The following is a 19,029-nucleotide window of genomic DNA, read 5'->3' on the forward strand; positions in this document are numbered from 1 at the left end:
GTAGAATCACAGGATGTTAGTGCTGAAAGATGCCTGTTCCAATCAGATCCTATTAGGAAACTGAATCTCACTCAGGTTGTTCAAATGAAGAGACTTTCATAAAAGGACTTCTCACAGAGGTATATGAATAATTAAGGATCTCAAGGCACCCAGGGAGATGTCTCAGTAGAAAGCTGTTGCTGCTGCTGTTAGCCCAGCAAGCTAAGTCAGTCCAGCAAGGGCTGTGCTGTCGAGCAGGGCTTCCCAACAGCTGCTATAAGCATGAACAATGATACAGCCCCTGCCTGAGATGAAGGCCAGAGCAAAGGAGGAGTCGGGAAAAAGTACCATGGTCCCCCTCTCCTCCTCTCATCTTCTGCAGCACCCTGCCTCCCAGGCCAAAACCATCCAGAAGTCAGAAAGAAAGCAACCCTGGATGAAGTAGTGTGCATGGAGGGAATAGAATAGGGTAGCAAAGTGGAGAGATTGGATTTGTGATGTGTAGAGGGAAAATGGAATAAATGGTTACTTGATACCTTAGAAAGCCATCCTTTGTACTCAGATGAGAAACTCCAAATTCTTTCTTTGTCTAGCCATAGACACAGCACAAACAGGCAGTGTGGGTGGCAGATATGTGATTGTATGAAGCAGCTTACACTTGGTAGAGTTCACCTGTTAGAGGTGAGCAGGTTGGCCTCCCTAGAGAAGAGGTGTCCAGTGGATGCCTTAGTGCTTTCATTAATCAATCCTGGCCATTCTGTGTTCATGCTAGCAGACGGGCTGATGCTCCCTACATAGGGAATTCTGCAACTAGTTTATATTCTGAGCTATAAGGTCAGTCCTCAGCCTCCATTATGCCAAGAAAGACCAGCATCTCCCAAGAATATATGGATGAGGTGGTGGGATACTGCTGAAGTTCATGTTACTTTTGTGTCCAGTCTGATCACACCAGGGAAGGAGCTGGAACCCAAAGTTTATCTCTATTTGGCTTCTGTGTACTGTTGCAGATGGGCCACAGGGGAACCAATTCTATCTCCCCAGTGGATTCTTCTCTGTCAAATCTAGTGTACGTGGACCACTGAGCCATTTTCCCTTATTTATCAGATACCTAGATAGGTGGCCAGAATAGTAGGAGAGGCAACAAGGGTCCTAGAGCAGATGTGTGCCCATTTCTCATTCCCCAGACCTCTATCCAGCATCTCCTTTGATCAACCAACCACATGCCAGCTCATGAGGCCAAACCAATAGTACATTCCTTACCTACATTGCTTTGCAAAGCAAGATGAATTGGATGAATATTGGACGGTGTGACACCTAGCATGTTTGACATTACTGTCATACCTCAGCCATGGCTCAGTGGGCAGTCATCATAATGGGACAGAGAATACGAATAGAAAAGTGTATGAAAAACACAGTTACAGAAGTACACTTGAATAAATTAGTAATACTTATTTGTGGTGCATTGCAAGTTGCTCAATGATGTCCGTATTTATTTCTGAATGTTTTGCAAATTGTTCAACTATGTCTTTCATCCCTCCATCATAAATAAGGCTTTGGGCTTTCATTCATTTTGTTTGAGGGAAGGTATTGTGGGAAAATGTGGCTTTTTTTTTTTTTTTTATTCCACCAAAGCCCATGTTGTCAGGGATCCAAGTGGCTATAGCAACTAAGTCTGCTGCTGAATCTTCCTTTAGACTCAATCCCTGAAAATTAGTTGGAACAGATTATAGAGAGCTCTGTGAAATGCATCTTTTGGTTTCAGAGGGGCAGTGAGCTGGAAGGCTCATCCGTTCTTTGATCCTCTGTGACTTCTCTGATCCTGAGAGTCCGTATGACTCATCTCACACAAGGTCTTGTTGTTTCACTCCCTTGGAAACTGTCAGATGGTTATAAATAAAGCCCACTCCTGGCCTTCAGCCTCTTGTCTGGATTCTGCAGTCTCCAGAGCCCCTAGAACCCTGGATCAATGCTGCAGGCTCTTTCCACATGCACAAGGCCATGTGTATAAAAATAAACTACTTTAACAGTTTGAGATAAAATTGATTTTTGTTGTATAACTCAAGCTTTATCCACCATCTCCCACCCTAAGAAAATTGAGTCAAAAGGTTTAGTAGGTAGAAGACACAGTCTGAGCTTCTGTCACTTCTTGGGGACCTTTTATATCTTCTTTTCCATTGTGTCCACCCACTTAGGTGCTCTAAGGAAGCCAGGAGTCACAGGGTCATGGAGAGCCAGGGCAGCAGGGGTGTCTACTGGAGTCCCATCCAAAGGCCATGTTTTGAGTGGTCACTACTTACCAGGTGCTGTGCTGAGTGCATAGGTCCAGCTCTAGAAAGTGGGGATTTTCATGTGTCCCTTCTTGTATCTGTGGATATCAAGGCTCAGATATTTAAACATTGTACTCAGCTTGGACTGTTAATGAGTTTTATACTCGGGATTCAAACTCAGGTGGTCTGATCCCAAGGTGTATGCTTTGTGTGGTGAAATTAATCTGTGGCTTCTACTCCCCTTTAATTTCTGACAGTGGAGCTAGGGGGGTCACAGGGAGTGATGGGCTTGGTGCAGGAATCAGGGTGGGGAGGACAAGGGAAAGTGAGCAGATAAACTGATTCTTGAATGCTAATGATGGAATGTAACAGTGGCCTCTAGCAAATTCATTTTTACAGAGGGTGGAGAGAGAGGACATTCTCATTCTGTAACCATCACTCCTTGAACTCTTGGGTGCTGGGAGCCACTTGGGGAGGTGGAGGAAGCTGGGGTGCTGGAGGGCTATCCCATTCACCGTCATTTGGAGGGCTGTTTTCTAAAGTTTGCCTGTTTCTTCCTAGAGAATATGCCACTTTGTGAGCTTCTTGTTTATGTAGCACCTGAGCCAGGCATTGTGAAGACCATGACAAGGATCTCAAGGTAGTTTTTGCTCCTGGGAACTAGAAGATTCCCAGAATGCAAAGTTGGAATGAGGGATGAATCTGGCCTGAAGGAATCACTGAAGGGATCACAGAGCCCCTGGCATTTTAGTCTTGAAAGGTAAAGTATTTTGATGGGTGGAGAAAAGAGTTAAAGCAGATGAATGGAGAGGAACAGGTCGGGGCTACATTTGCCATTGATTATGGACTGCAGTGGGCTGACTGTTGGGTTTCCCCCAAATCCAACCCCCATATGACAATAATAAGAGGTAAAGTTTTGGGGTGAATTAGGGGATAAGGGTGGAACCCTCACAAATGGGAGTAGTTTCCCTCTTCTGCTGTGTAAGTCTACAGATAGAAGTTGGTAGTCTACTGCCCAGAAGGTTCTCCCCAGAATCTAGCCATCCTGATCTTAGACTTCCAGCCTCCAGAACTGTCATATATAAATTGTAGTTGCTTATAAGTCACCAGTCTATGGTACTTTGTTGCAGCAATCCAAATGGACCAAGACATGGCCACATTTGCCTATGATCTGATCAGTTCTGTTTTCTACGAAAAGAAATCTTCAAGTTATTAAACTGTAAATATGAACATTGTGTAACTGCTGAAGAACAAGATTAAGAAAAACTAAAAAGCTTTGGACAATATTTAGTTAAAAAATAAATCATAGAATTCTAAGTTATCTAACATTTTTAAAGCTCTGGTTGTTTTGGCAGTTGAGTAAACAATTCTCCCTGAACTACTTAAATCAGACCTTTTCTAGTTCTGGGCTCAGAACTTTGAAGTGCTTAGGACTTGAGAAGTTTTCTGGGGCTCTCCCTACCTCCTCTTTTCAAGTACTGAGGGTCTTCGGTTACCCATATATTCTAATCGCCCTAGAAGTAGGACTGTATACAGAGGAAAGCATTTGCTTTATGTCTTGGTCTTCAGCTCTCCTAACTGAATGTGAATGGCTCTGACTTGTGTCCTGACCCTCAAAGGGGAAAGGCGTCTGTCTTCCTGTAGCAGATTTATGTTGTTTTCCAATCACAAATGAACACATTTAACAGCTTACCATGGAGGACTGTTTGACAGAGTGAATTCCTCATGTTATTTTTATTGTCCATGTTGCTTTTTTGGTTTTTGATTGTGAATGTGTGTATGTTTTCAGCAATTAGGGAGATGTCATCTGACAAGCATGCCACCTCGCCCTTCAAATGGTTTTACTTGATGGTTTCCTCTCCAGGCCCTTCACAGTGTCCTTCAAGTGTTCCCTGATAGGATCTGATGACCCTACATTTTCTTATTTTCAGTACAAGTTCTTACCTGAATATGGGATTCTTAGAAGATGGTCATTCATGACCTTATTTAAAGTTTCATTGTTTAAAATTAGCAAAATGAAGACATTAATACTTAAAATACAGCCTGGGTCAATGTTCACCAACATTGCATTTGTAATAATAGTAAATCTCCCACAGACCAACATTCTAAACTAGGCTACGTGAAAGTGGAAATTTTGATTTGTCATCTTGAGAACACTTTGAATACAGAAATCCAAAAGTACATTGAATTCCTTTTATTCTTGGGAACATTGTTTGGTGTTTTATTCAGCGAGTACTTCCTAAATATATTTACAAAGGAAGGCGTTCTCAGCATGCTGTCTGGAAGACCGTGGCCAGCAGGCTGGTGATCCACTGTTTGGAACATATGCTGGGGTGTGTGTGCACACTGTGGAGTGGAGAGTGGGATATTAAACTTGGGTTTTACAGCACGTATTTTTTAACCTCAAAAATACCTCTAGTCAGATCAAGTTAGGATGATGTTTGTCAGGCAACTTCGAAGGGTAAGGTCTTAAATTTCATCATGTAGTGTCCTAGTAGGGGATTAAAGATTGATAAAACAGAACATATTCTACTGGTAAGCAAACTGATAACTACTACATTTCATTGAATCTAAGATGTCATCAGGTAATATGTTGCCAGTATTTTGTGTGTATCATTAAACAAGGAAAATATTCTTTCCATTAGACTCTGACATAATACTTTCATATCACTAGAACTTTTACTAATTGAAAGCACTCTTTTAGGCTTGTTTGGACATGGATTCATAAGAGGAAATATGTAAATTAAATGAGTTTGTTAAAATTTTTCTCAAATGATTCACATTCATAGCTGATCCTTCTGAATCACTTGCCAATGCCATGTCTTTTTTTACAGACTCTTGGCCTCTGGGTCACAAGACCATTGATAATGTAGCATTTCTCAAAAGATAGCTCTTCTAGGGTCCTTGAGAGTCTTCCAAATGCTTGGTACTCAACCTGCAAGTTCTAATGTGCACATGGTCAATGACACCTACAATCTGATGGCTGAATCTGAACTTCATAGACACTGACATGGGAAGATAAATACCTTAGAATCAGTGAAACATGCTAAAAAATTCATGTGCATGATGTAATTAAAAATCCTAGGCAATCCCTCAAAGGTAATAGACTTTTCCTGCTAAAAATCTTCAGAATTCTTAAGTACTAACTCTACTAATTTGAAGATAGTGAAGGGGAAAACCAGTTTAGAGGTTTCTTAAAGTTTTCAGTTTCTCAGAATCAACTGGTACATTTGTAAAAAATTTTCATTCCCAGGCCCACCCTGGACCCATCAAATTGGAATCCCTGGCTGTGGCCTTTTGGACAAGCTCCCAGGTTGCTCTGATATAGTGGTCTGGGGAACTGTTTTGAGAACCACTTAACAGAGCCCTGTCTTCATGATACCCTCAAGTGTCATGTATGCTCAAGCTCTCAGATCTTGGGCTTTGGGTCTTCCCAAAGTCCATGGCAGACAGAAAAAAGAAAAAAAACAAAAAACAAAAAACAAGTTACTTTTGTTTTTAAGAAAGTCACTGTGTGGCCCTTCATTGTGAACATCCCAGGAATAAAGGAGTTGAGATTTAGACACCAGATTAAAGAGCTGAAACTGAAACTGCCAGTTCCTTAAAAAGTCCTAAACGAGGATCTTGGAAGTTATCCTTCCTATTTCTGTTTTTCAAGTGACTAACTTTGACCTTTTTTAAAAATTTTGATTATTTATTTAGCCCACATGCCATATAAAAGGCTAATGCTCTCATTGCTAGACAAGCTGGTGAGTCTAGTGAGGGTGGTCCTGATTTATATTTTATTACTTATAAAAGGGGTCAGTTGAAGGTTAGGCAAAGGAAGTGCCACGTATTAGACAAGCAAAGTAGCAGAATCATTTCCTATGATTCTTACGTTAATCAGAAATCCATCTTTTAAAAATTCCTAGTAAAAATTCCAAATCTCTTAGTAGTAACTTCTAACATGGCCTATTAACTCTGTGTTCTCTTGTGTTAGACAGTTCTAAGGTTTAACTGATTTCCAATGCCTAAGCTAATACTTTAGGAAACTGACGTTTTAAAAAACTCTTTTAACCTAAAAGAGTTTTGTGAGTGTTTAGTCATGTCAAACTGGAACAGGGCGAGGCAGGCTCCTAAGAGGAGTGGGAGAGTTTATCTAAGGAAGAATGCTGAAACTTGGTCATTGTGGTTTTCTGTGAATTAAGTGAATGAAAAACTGGATCATTTTGTAAAAAGTGAGAGGAATGGAGAAATGAGTGAGTCTCGCTCGAGGCAGATACACTTTGGCCTCTTTTCTTTCAGGTATAAATTGTCTTATAGAATAAGTAACAGTGTTTCACACCTGCATGGTCATTTAGACTCGAACCATGTTTTCACATATACATTTCCCCTTCCATCTTCAAAACATCTTTTTGAGAAAGGGAATGCATTTCTCTTTCTTATATTTTACTGGAGAAAAGGGGCTTCATGTTATTCAGGAAGGCTGATTGGTATCTCACCAGGACTGATGGTGGAACTGGGATTCCAACTTGGGTCTTCTGGTTCTGAGTTCAGAGCTCCTTTTGCAATTCATGTTGTTTCTTCTTCTTTTTCTTTTTGTATCAGAGCAGTGCATGGCACTTTTGGATATAGGTTAATATTTGAAGGTAGAGGGATACTCCGTGACTGAAATCTCTTGCAGATGTATTCATAAACCCAGAACCCTAATTTGAAAATGGGCCAGCTGTTAGAAAAACTTGCCTAGACACTTTTTATGTTTGAGCTTGCCAGAACTGGGGCAAGGGGGAGAGACATCTGGAGACAATCCGAGATATCCTCACGTGTTCCCGAGTCTAAACCACCTGGCTCTAAACAAATTCCTAGTAATGTAGCCCAAAGTTGAAGTTTCCAGATTTGACCAGGGTTAAAAAGAAACTTGAATCTGGCAACTTCCCCAGATCCACTGGAGTCAAAGATGTGGCTACGGAGACAAAATTCTCTGAGTGCCCAGAGATTCTGGGTTGAGGTTTGTAGCAGACACTGTGAATGCCAGGTCCTTATCACACTCACCTGTAGACCTCTATACTTGTGGGTCCCAAGGGCAACTCTGAGGGTGCCCTAGCTGCCCAAAGTGTAGACTTGTTACTTAGTACAAATCCAAGAGCCTGTACCCAGGCAGGAGGCCCGGTTCAAACAGGTGCGCTTCACTGACTCTTCTGAACACATGTAGGTTTTGGAAACTGCCTGTAGTTTTGAAAATTGTCTTTATTAAAAAAATTGAAACTTAGAGAACTGTAAAGGTATTTCTTTTGGAGAAATATTTGCTCCAAGACATAAGTTCACTTATTAAGAATGCAGCAAATCTTAAAAAATTATATTCTTATGATAATGGTCATGATACTTTCATGGCTGTTGCACTATTTGGTCCTCTTAATTCATTATTGAGATAGAGAGAGAAGAGGGCTAAGGTACGTGGCATGTGACTTGCCTAAGATCACATAGCTTGCTAGTGGCAGAGCTGTGTCTAGGACTCCCCAGGCCCTTGCCTTTGATGGCTTACTGTTCCTGCAATGATCCTCTGCCCTCTGCCAGATGTATTTTGTCAGAGTCCCTTGACTCCGAGGGCTCCCATGAACTTCTCAGGTAGCACATGGTACTGCCAATCCCCAAAGGTCAAGAGGACCAAGTAGGTTAGTTGTGGAGAGCTGAAAATCTTTGCTCAGACTCTGTTCAATGCCCAGTGGCTTCTGCTATTTCTGGAAACCTCTACTTCCTTCCCACAGAGAAACATTCAGCTCTGCCCTCCTAAGAACCAGGTGCTCCCTTTGCCTCTCTTGGTGGAAAGACAAAGAAGGGGAACACATTTATGCCCATTTCAACTTGTGCTCTCTGAAAATGATTTTGAGAAAAGCTGGTTACATATATGTATTTCTTAAGTATTAAGCTCCTAAAATATGCTAGACCTTGCACTAGGCACATACCAAAATGTCACAGCTGGTGTCAGAGCAGGAAGACTTTCGGATGCAAACACATACACCCACCCACACACACAAGGAAAAACTAACCTGAAATACCTAAAAGGTGTCACATATCAAAAATCTGCTTGTAAACGTCTGTTCTTGCTCCTTGGAAATGTTTGCCTTCAAGGCTGTCTTTGCAACTCAATTTAAATCAAACTCATCAGGTAGAGATGGGTTGTTAGGAAGGCACTGTTAATGTGATCAGCTTGACCATGAACCATCTCCTGAGGATTTGGAACCTACCCAGAACTTTTACCATTGGATCATCTTTGCCTATCAGAAATAAATCCTTAGCATTTGGTTGCAATCAATCACTATTTGCAAATTAAAGTAGAAAATATCAGCGTAATTACGTAGGCTTATTTTCTTGGTTGGCACAATACCAAATTTAAGGAAAAAAATCACTGCATTTTAAATGTATGGGCATGCTGGGTTGAATAGTGATTTGGTTTTATCATTTCTCTATCCCAATTCAGAAGACCACTTCCTATGTCCTGTGAATCTAGAGGTGGTTTGGTGTAACCCCACTAGAGCTTGAACTTACATTTTAAAAAAAAACATTTATTTTTTCATTATAAGTGGACACAATATCTTTATTTTATTTGTATGTGGTGCTGAGGATCGAACTGGGTGCCTCACATATGCTAAGCGAGCACTCTCTACCACTGAGTCACAACCTCAGCCCCTTGAATTTACATTTTTGGAAACTTTTTTTGGTACCAGGGATTGAACCCGGGGTGCTTAACCACTGAGCTACATCCCCAGCCCTTTTTTTGTATTTTATTTAAAGGCAGAGGCTTGCTGAGGTGCTTAGGGCCTTGCTGAGTTGCCGAGGCTGGCTTTGAACTCAAGATCCTCCTGTCTCAGACTCCTGAGCTCTTGAGATTATAGGTGTGTGCTATTGAGCCTGGCTGAAATTTTGGAATTTGAAAACTTGTCCTTTTTTTTTTTTTTTAACTCTTTATTGTACAACTGCTGCACAGGCAGAGCAAGCTGAGAGATGGGCCAGTTCCCAGCACAAAGCAAGTCAACCATGAGCTCAAGGTCAAGTTTTGCTTTTACCTTAATTTTTGGAGGAGGCTGAAAATTAAATTGGCTTCTTGGTTATTCATGCTCTGACTTCCTATCCCTTTATTAATTCCTAATTTTCTTAATGGAATTAGTTGATCTGAACTCGAGGTTATAGGAAGATAGAAAAAAAATGGATAAAAATCCCATAGGGATTTTGCTGGGTTTTAGAAGGAATTGAAGGTTTTCCCAAAATGAGTCAGTTGTTAGATACTATGAATTGAGATAGTTCTGTCATTGAGGAACTTTACTGATGCTATTTCATCTAGGCATTGTTTGGTTTACTGTTATGAATTTCATATTCTCAATTTTCATCTTCTCTATTTAGTTGTCATTTACCAAAGGCAGTATCAATTTGGTTCCCCTTTGTCCATAGTGGCAAATATTTAAAACTTTGAATGCTCTTCAGGTGTACAAAATTCACTCCATTCCTTGTTAATCATACCTTGTATTGCTCACCACTTTACCCATCTGGGCCACTTGTTTGCCATCTGTATATATTTGATTTTGAAATCCTTTTTCTAGTCTCCAAGCCCATTCATCTCAGGGCTGGAGTCTTGGCTTCACCATTTATTAACTATGTGCTGTTGGATGAGTTACTTAACTTCTCCAGGGCTCAGTTTTCTTATCTCAAAGATGGGTATAAGAATAGTACCTAGTTCTGGATGTTGTTCTAAAGGTTAAATGTGTAACCTACATAAAGTGCTTAGCATAGTGTCTCATCCATAGTAAGAATTCTACAAAGGTTAGGTAGGTATTATTATTAACTACTATTTCAGGTAGCCACTCTCTCCTCAGAAAGTGGTATTCAATAAAGTTTGAACAAGAAACCTTTCTTAGGTTCAACCTAAATTGTGAACCATTGGAGATACTGGCCATGGAAACTTGATTGTATTATAATAAGCAATAGACTGTGAGGCTTTGTGATTAAATCGACAGTTTGAGTCAATCTCTGACATTATGGCAGAATTGGGGCAAATTATTTGACCTCTTTCTGATTCAACCTCTCATTCAAAAAGTAGACATGATAATAATTACTTCATAATATTGTGGTGAAGGGCAAGTGAAACATGTGAAATGTTTAAGAACAGGGTTTGGTACATAATATATGCTCAATAAATATTATCCACTATTGAAAACAGTCAATCAGTGTTCCACCCATTATATACATGTTTGTTTCTGGAGAGATGAATTTAAAGATAAATATAAAGAGATGAATATAAAGAATTTCAAAATAGATGGTCTTGGAAAATTTGGGAAATTTGGAAGCTAAAACTCTTGCCTTCTTTCCCACTTCCTCAATTCTCTGCACTCCTCCTGCTCCCTCCACCCACTAATATTTTATTCACAAAAGTAGAGACCAGGCCTCTCTGCCCCATCTTTTGGAGAATCTCAGAGGTTGACTAACCTAATACTGTCAATTCTCAAGAGAGGAAGCTGAGTCTTGTAGATTTCCCACAGCTAATTTCAACAGACCACTTTGCTGGGTCATTTATTTACCAGATGACTATGGGTTTGTTTCTATTTTGAAAGTGGGAAAAGGGGTTTATAATCCAACACATGGTTGGTGTAAGAAATCCCCTCTGTTTTCTTCCATCTTGCTCTTTCTGTGCCGCAAACCTTGCTCAATAAGGCCCTGGTCCAGTCAATATTTCAAGAGACCTCCTCTGTTTTCTGCAGTGGGACCTATGCCCTGTGACCTTCCATAGCATGAAGACCTTGCTTCCTGATGGGTAATGTTTTTCCTTTCTCGGGACTTGCTGGAGCTTATTCTCATTGCCCTGCTGGCTCGTTTGTTTCCTTGGGCTGGGTGCCTTGTTTGGCGGTTTTTAGCAAGGGCTCTGATAGATGCCAGGAGGTGAGGGAAGGGCTCCCGACGGACTCGATCATTGGTCGAGCAGATTCAGTGATGGATGAGCCTCTCTCCAGGGAGTTTTGGGTCAGGAGAAGTCCAACAGATAAGTTTCTCCAGAATGGAGTAAGCCAGAAACAGCACCAGTAAGATCTTACCTCTCTTGTGGCTTTTCGTGTTGATTTTAAAGGTAATTCTCAGCTGCAGTTCCACATCTTACTAAGAAACACAGCTACATCCACGATAGACTTAGACATATGTGACACAAATTGCTTTAGAAATTATATTCGGAGGAGAAGGGCAGGAGGAAGGAAGAGAGGGTCTTTAAAAAATCCCTATCAAAATATTTTCTTTCTTCTAAGTATTGAAAAGGCACAATATAACCCTTTCTTCTTGCAAATGATCTCATAGCTATTTATTGAGGGGAAATACCAAATGCTTATTATTATTTTTTTCTTTTACAGAAGCTTCTTCGGTCTTGATGATTCATGTCGGTATCATTTTCCTCCCAACTACAGAGACTCTGAGACAAAGCTACACCCCAAGTGATGTGCCGGTGTCAGAAAAATTCCTGTCCTGAAGGGGGGTGTGCGACCTTCTTTATTATTCCCCCTTCACAGACGTCCTTGAGCCCTTGAGACGGATGTGAGTGAGTTTTTCAGCCCTCATGCAAAACAACCATCTAAACATAACAGATGACATCAGCTTGGGCTTTTCAATTCCTGGATGGCAGCAGTGTGTTAATCCAGCCTTCATCCTGGATTTCATAAACTAAAACAAGAGAGGCTGGCAGGAGGACAGCGCTGCTGCTGGGTTGAGGAAATTGATGACGGGGAAGCATGCGGGCAACCCAGTGTATAAAACTCATAAACGTGTAGGCAGAGACTCAGCTACCACTTTGGACTCTGCTTGCTACCAGCAAAGACCACAACTCGGAGCCGAGCCTGAGCCCACAGAGAAACATGAGGAGCCTCTTGCTGCTGACCACACTCCTTGTACCTGTGCACCTGGCTGTGGCTTGGAGTGTCAAGTATGCCGTGGATTGCCCAGAACATTGTGACAGTAGTGAGTGCAGAAGCAATTTGCACTGCAAGAAGATGGTGCTGGATGACTGTGGCTGCTGCCAGGTGTGCGCTGCAGGGCTGGGAGAAACCTGCTACCGCACAGTCTCAGGCATGGATGGCGTGAAGTGTGGCCCGGGGCTGAGGTGTCAGTTTTACAGTGAGGAGGATGATTTTGGTGAAGAGTTTGGTATCTGCAAAGGTAAAGAGTGACCCCTTGCTTCCTCCATCCAGGGCTCCCTGAGGGCTTGTAGGTAGTTTGGGAGGTGAGGTGGCTTTGCTTTTCAGAATGAAGAGGGAAGATGCAGGTCCCCTACAGGTGTTGTCCTGGGAGGAAAACTACACACAGCATAGAAACCAGTGTGCAGGGAGCATGGAATGAAATGTAGCACTGTACCCATTATGATTAGGAGATTTAAGAAAGTTGCAATGGAAGATGCATTACCTCTTTTTCTGGAAAACTTTAGAAATTTAACAAGTAATCTGTTATGAATGCTTTTAGGTGCTCTCTTCTGTCAAGGCAGAGATTACAGAGGTCTCACCAGATAACCTCTTGGAGTGGTTTCTAGTCCCCAGATTTAGTGAGTCTTTGATCTTGAAAGGGTCCACAGGGTGGAGAGGAGAGCTCCAGTTCGAATCTTTCTGGCGAATGCTAATGTGTGTGATGGGATAAGGAGGGTTTAAGTCATCTAAAGAAATAGCTCACCTTCTTCAGGAGTCTCTGGGAGTATAAAACAAACCTCATCCCACTTTATAAAGATTTTTGTTAACTAGGAAAATAGCAGTTGGTCTAAGAAAAGCAAAAATAACAGTAAAGAAAAATAGAAATTGAAAAGTCTATAAAGAATAAGGTCAGCTGTTTTATAGACTTAAAGGGAAACTTTATCAGATTGAAATTATAGTTAAATGATACAGTTAAGCATTTGTAGAGTTTATTTAAAACTTAATGACTAAGGTTCAAAATGTTTAAAATTTTAAAAATGTTTAAAATCAAAAGAATGGTGATTAAAAATGCTCCATTCATAATCTCCTTAAGAGCTTTTACAAAGGCACAACTCATGTTGTAACAATATCAGATGTACAATAAAGGTAACTTGTCAAAATTCTGAGAAATTTCTAAATTTTCACATCTTATGCATTAATCCAATTGTATTCTTTTCTGAGATAATCATCCAGAGTTAAGCTAATCCATTAATTTTCCTTCCTTTTAGAAAATAATTTATAAGTGAATACATTAATCTGTAAAACCTATGAAAGGTTAGAAAATAAATTCTTGGACTGTTGGGATAATTTTGTTTTTGTGCTTAGATTATTTTTGCTTATAACCAGTAAGACGTAGAATATTGAGTAAATATTTTCTTTGGTGAACAGATACACTTCTGTTTCTTTCAACTGAGTAGGAACTGTATTTTCTGCAAATCACGGTGCTTATCAGTCAAGAAAACAGTACTTCACATAAGGAAATTAGGGAGGAAGTGGTTAACACAATCATGCTTATGATATAGCCAGTATATACAGTGGATTGCTTTTTCTCTTGGCATAGAAATGCCTTTTGTAAATGTGATGATACATGTACAATTGCATTAGTATAAAGAATCAAGCTGTAAGGTACTTGGAATTTTTAGCACTCTCATTTCTACTGAATGATTGAAAATGATATTAATGAGACACATTTTTAAAAATTCATTTTTGGATTCCTCTTTTTAGCATCCTTCAGATTGTTGACAAATTCTGTTTTTCTCTCTGCTGGATATAACGAGAACAGGTCAGACTTAGATATTCTAGGTAGAGATGTTCCATTTTGTTGTAGGAAATCTCCCTCCCTTAGCTTTTCTATAGAATACCCATAAAACTATGCAATTCAACTGCATATCCAAATGTTTTCTAAATATTCAAATGCTCGCTATTAGGCTGCTCAGATAACAATTAGGCAGCCAACACATATTTATTGAACACTTACTATGCATCCAGCACTGTTGGATATATCAGGGGATACATTAGAAGTATAACTGAAAATTTGGCTAAACTTTTATTTTTCGATTTCACTGCAAGCATAATTAAATTCCAATCCCGTGTTCTTTTCTCCTAGAGGTTTTCTCAGGATTCCTTTTAAGGATTTCTTCCCAGCAAGAGGACAGTGTACAAAAGCAGGATCCTCTGTAATCTGAAGGATGGTGAAAAGAGCACTCCTAAATCTTTATAAAAATGTACTTAATGGGACTGGAATTGTAGCTCAATGGTAGAGTGCTTGCCTAGCATGTGTGAGGCACTGGGTTTGATCCTCAGCACCACATGAAAATAAATCAATAAAATAAAGACATTGTGTCAATCTACAACTAAAAAAATTTAAAATTGTATTTTATTAATATCCATCTTGATCATTCTGGGGATTATTGGGTTGCTAAAGATCCAGATACCTCACAACTTGTTTCTCTACCTATGTGTGATTGTACATTTATATTTTCATGCCAGGAGAATATATAGTCTACATTTATTCTGCTGGCTTTTACAGACCAGTTGAGATGCTGTTTATGTCATTTAACTATGCCTCCTTAACAAATGACTGTCTTCTTTATCTCAGTGTAGTATGTTTTAGTCGGAGTATAAAAACAGTGAAGCTCTAAAGGCTTCCAGTTCTTGATAAGTCTATAAAAGCTAAACTTTCTTGTTCATTTTGCATCTTGCATCTTAGTTTGGCTGAGAATTTTACTAGTGAACCCTCCTAACAACTGGGGGAGTTAGGTTGGTTGTACTGCTTATTCAGACAGATAAGGAACTTTACAAGGGTTGAAGCAGTTTGGGGGTTGATTGCTTCCTGATGAGCTGAGGTGACAGTTCCCTTATCCCTGGTTAGTTTGAAGACCTTTGCTATACATTTAAAACTGTAACTTGCCAGTGAATACAGTGGATTCAAAGACAGCATGACATGTTTTAAACTCTGAGGCGCTGATGTATATGTCCATTCAATTTTTTTTGAGCTGGGGATTTAACCCAGGGCTTTGTACATGCTAGGCAAGCACTCTACCAGCCTTTAATTTCCCATCTTCACTGAGCTACTACAGAGATAACCTGTGAGAATCTGTCTGTTGACATCTAAGCAGAAAATAAACAGAATTAAGACAGGTCCAAGGAGACTGGCTGTGTGTAGCTGTCTTCAGTTAACCTTTACATCATTACAGTAAGCTGGGAGCATCCATTGTCCGATCTTACTGTGTGATTTCACTTTTATAACCCAAAGCTATAAAATTTATGACTTTACACATTTTATAAAGTAATTCATGAATTTTATAAAGCTGTAAATTTAAAAGTTGATTCAAAGCCTGGGTTTTCAAGAATTGGATTTCATTGTACAGTCAAGATTCATGAGGTTGGTTCAAATCCTCAGGCAATCACGCAGGGCTGCTTAGATGGAGGCTTATGCACACACACACGAGCAGGTACCTCTCTAATTCTTCCTCTGCCCTCAGATTGCCCCTACGGCACCTTCGGGATGGAATGCAAAGAAACCTGCAACTGCCAGTCGGGCATATGTGACAGGGTGACCGGCAAATGTCTGAAATTTTCTTTCTTCCCATATTCATCAACCAAGTCTTCCCGGAGATTTGTTTCAAGCACAGGTAAGAATTTATTCTGATCTGGCATGGCAACAATAATCTTGTTTCTAGTTTTTAAAACTTAAAAAAATGCCAGTGAGTGGAATAAAACATTGATTTGAGTGATCTTGTTTCCTTGACTGTACTCAGGAAAAGGTGGGTGATAGTTGAGTTTGGTTGCTGTTGCTATTTTCTAAAATAATCCCATTAATAATTTTGAGATTATATACTATAATTTCTCATAAAGTTAACCCATTTTCTATGGAGGATACATAGGATTGATTACTAAAAAATCTGTAATAAAAATAACCAACTGAGATATGCAAAGTTCTTTAAATTCTTCAGTGATCTGTTTTATATATTTACTAGACAAAACTATTTCTCTCCCAACCAACTTCACATAGAAAATGTACTTTGAGGAATTTATTGGATAAGGTTTAAGAGCCAAGATAAAAAAAAATAGAGAACATTTTTTTTAACCCGATGGAAGCATTTAAATGGAAGCATTCCAAGCATGTATTTTTACGGATTTGGGAGAGGATAAGAAATACTAACTATAAATCAAATTTGGGAAATGAATGAATTTGTAGTTATGCTCACATGCTGCTTATAGGTCATGTACATTTCTTACACAGTTGTGAGAATATAAGGAATATATAACCTAATAAGACGGTACCATGAACATATTTGGTTATCAAGTTGATAAATGGCCTGGCTCATAGAGCTTTATTAAATTGAAATTGACCATTTTAAAATGACATATATTTAAATAAATAAAATACTAAAAGACATGTATCACTAAAGCATATTTGTCTATGCACAGAATGGTGACTGTAATTAATAATGCACTATATGTTTCAAAATTGCAAAGAGTAGATTAAATATTTCCACCACCAAAACCTGGCATGAGAGGTGACTGATTTGCTAGTTGTATTTAATCATTATACACTCAAAATATCACACCATGCCCAAAATATGTATAATTATTGTAGAACATTTAAAATACAGATGCCTTGGAAACAGATACTATTTTGCTTGATGGACATTCATAATAGGCAGCACAAAAATATTTTCACTTTTATACCAGAAATAAATATTGAGATTCTTATTAGACATTTTCTGGAAAAAGCATTTGGTTTTCTCCTTTTTCTGATCTGGAGTATTTAAAGATTATTAATTCATCTTGGTAAACCTTAGGTTCAAGATGGAGAACAGAAAGTTCTAAAGATTGTGGACAGGTTGCCCAGGGACCCCCTGCTTAGTTGTGCACTTCCTACATGAGACTTTCTGGATTTGAATGCTACAGTTTACAGGGCATCACCTTTTGAGAATAGATTAAATGGCTCCAAGGTTTACCAGCATAGGTTCTCTCAGAGGTCCCTTCCATTCCCTAATTGCTTGAGGCTGTCTTCTCCAACATTCTTGGCAGATGGGTTTCCTTACCCTAGTTGTCCCATTTATTTATTTATTTATTTATTTATTTATTTATTTATTTTGTTAGCATCCTAAGACTGGGAATTCACAAGTAACTTTTTAAAATTTATTTTTTACTGGGGTGAGTGAGGATTAAGATCTGAAATATTTCATGAATTTATATGCATTTGTCTCCTAGGTCACACTCATCTTCTTATAGCATTTCATTTCAGGATGTGCACACTGAAGCAAGGACATGTAGCAGAAAGTTTTCATTTTAGAAAATTCTAAATATTATAACTTTTCTTGTGTATGAAGCAAGAAATAGCTATATAAAAATTATACTTTTTGATCTGCCTTCTGGAATCATACCACAAAGTTAATCCCTCTTCTCTAAAGTTAGTATAAAAATCCTACTTAGAAATCTATCCTTACAGCATTTGCTCATACCATAAATATTTATTAAGTTCCTACTATGTTCCAATTGTTGTTGTACATGATGGGATGTTAGAGCAAATGAAAGAAAGTCTCTCCTTCATGGAGTTGAAATTATAGTGGTAGAGTGAGATAATACAGAAAAAATAAAGAAAAAAAATGTATAAGATAATGTCAGGTAATATTAGGTTTATAAACAGAAATAATGCAAAAGTGTTATTTTAGATAGGAGGTACTGATATAGAACATAGAATCTTGACTCTATTAAAATTAAATAAAAACAAAAAAAATGTGTTTGGTCTTTGAGTTATAGCCATGTGGATATTATGTGTATTCCTTCTAATTTCAGAGCTTGACTTGGCATCTGGAGATGGCAATGCTGTCAGAGAAGAAACTGTGAAAGAGAATGCTGCTCAGTCCCCTGTAATGAAATGGTTGAATCCACGCTGATCCTGGGTGGGATTTTCAAGAAAAGCTTCTATTTTAATGACTGTTCAACACTCAGCCAACATTTAAAAAATTGTCTTGATTATAGCATATGGATAAATAATTTTTGGAGGTCAAGTATGATTCAGGATAGATTCAGAAAAAAGAAAGTAGGCTACTTACAATCCATAAAATGCATATGATTGAACACATTTAGATATTTGTTAAATATTTGAATGCATATAGATTTGTTAAATGTGTGTGTATAGTATCAATGAAGAACTAAAAAAATGCAATTTAGATAATCTTATATGGAGCCAGGTCAAAGAGAAAGCTAGTCAAAGGCGAAGACCACAGTGACCCTATGGGGGGTTGTTTGACTTGGATGTACATTAATGTTAGGATACGTAAAGGAGGAACAGGCAGAAGCAAGAGAAGGTAGGGATGGGAGTGAGAGTGGGGATTATAATATTTAGCTTTTCCTTGTGGTAGCTTCAGTAGAACCTAATTTAATTGGGAGGATGGGTGGGGGGTGAAATTAAAAAATAAACAAACTAGAAAACCCCTGATGTGTGATGTTTAAAACTTGTGGGTATTTGACCTTGAATTGGGGTTGTTGCTAATGCAGCACTCAGGTGGGTTGAAGGATGGTTCTGGGGCAGAGGATCAACAATACATTTCCATCAGTGTTTAAAGAATGCCTCATCTGAGATAGTACTAGGGAGTGTTTTGCCTGCTGGGGGGTGGGGAGGGATGAAGGCAAATATTTATATATTTTTATAAACAAATATGTTTAATACAAGTCATCCTCCATGCTCATATTCATCACCCTCTGGGGGCAATGAACACGAAATCACTTGTTTAAAATAGTTGCAATAAAGGTGTGACTCTATAAGGCTTTCAGACATCTGAGGCTGGAAAATATATTACTAATAGCTATTGCAAAGTAACAGT

At 39.0% G+C, this 19,029-nt stretch overlaps 1 protein-coding gene across 1 annotated transcript; it reads left to right on the plus strand.

The window, feature by feature from the left end:
* The first annotated feature begins 11,944 nt into the window (after positions 1-11,944).
* Esm1 (endothelial cell specific molecule 1) lies at positions 11,945-18,727 on the plus strand. The gene is made up of 3 exons (XM_076856141.2): positions 11,945-12,410; positions 15,676-15,825; positions 17,999-18,727. The coding sequence occupies exons 1-3, from the start codon at positions 12,110-12,112 to the stop codon at positions 18,097-18,099; spliced, it is 552 nt and encodes a 183-aa protein (XP_076712256.1). The 5' UTR covers positions 11,945-12,109; the 3' UTR covers positions 18,100-18,727.
* Positions 18,728-19,029: the final 302 nt, after the last annotated feature.

The sequence above is a fragment of the Callospermophilus lateralis genome, chromosome 5, assembly GCF_048772815.1.
Source record: "Callospermophilus lateralis isolate mCalLat2 chromosome 5, mCalLat2.hap1, whole genome shotgun sequence".
NCBI classification, from domain to species: domain Eukaryota; kingdom Metazoa; phylum Chordata; class Mammalia; order Rodentia; family Sciuridae; genus Callospermophilus; species Callospermophilus lateralis.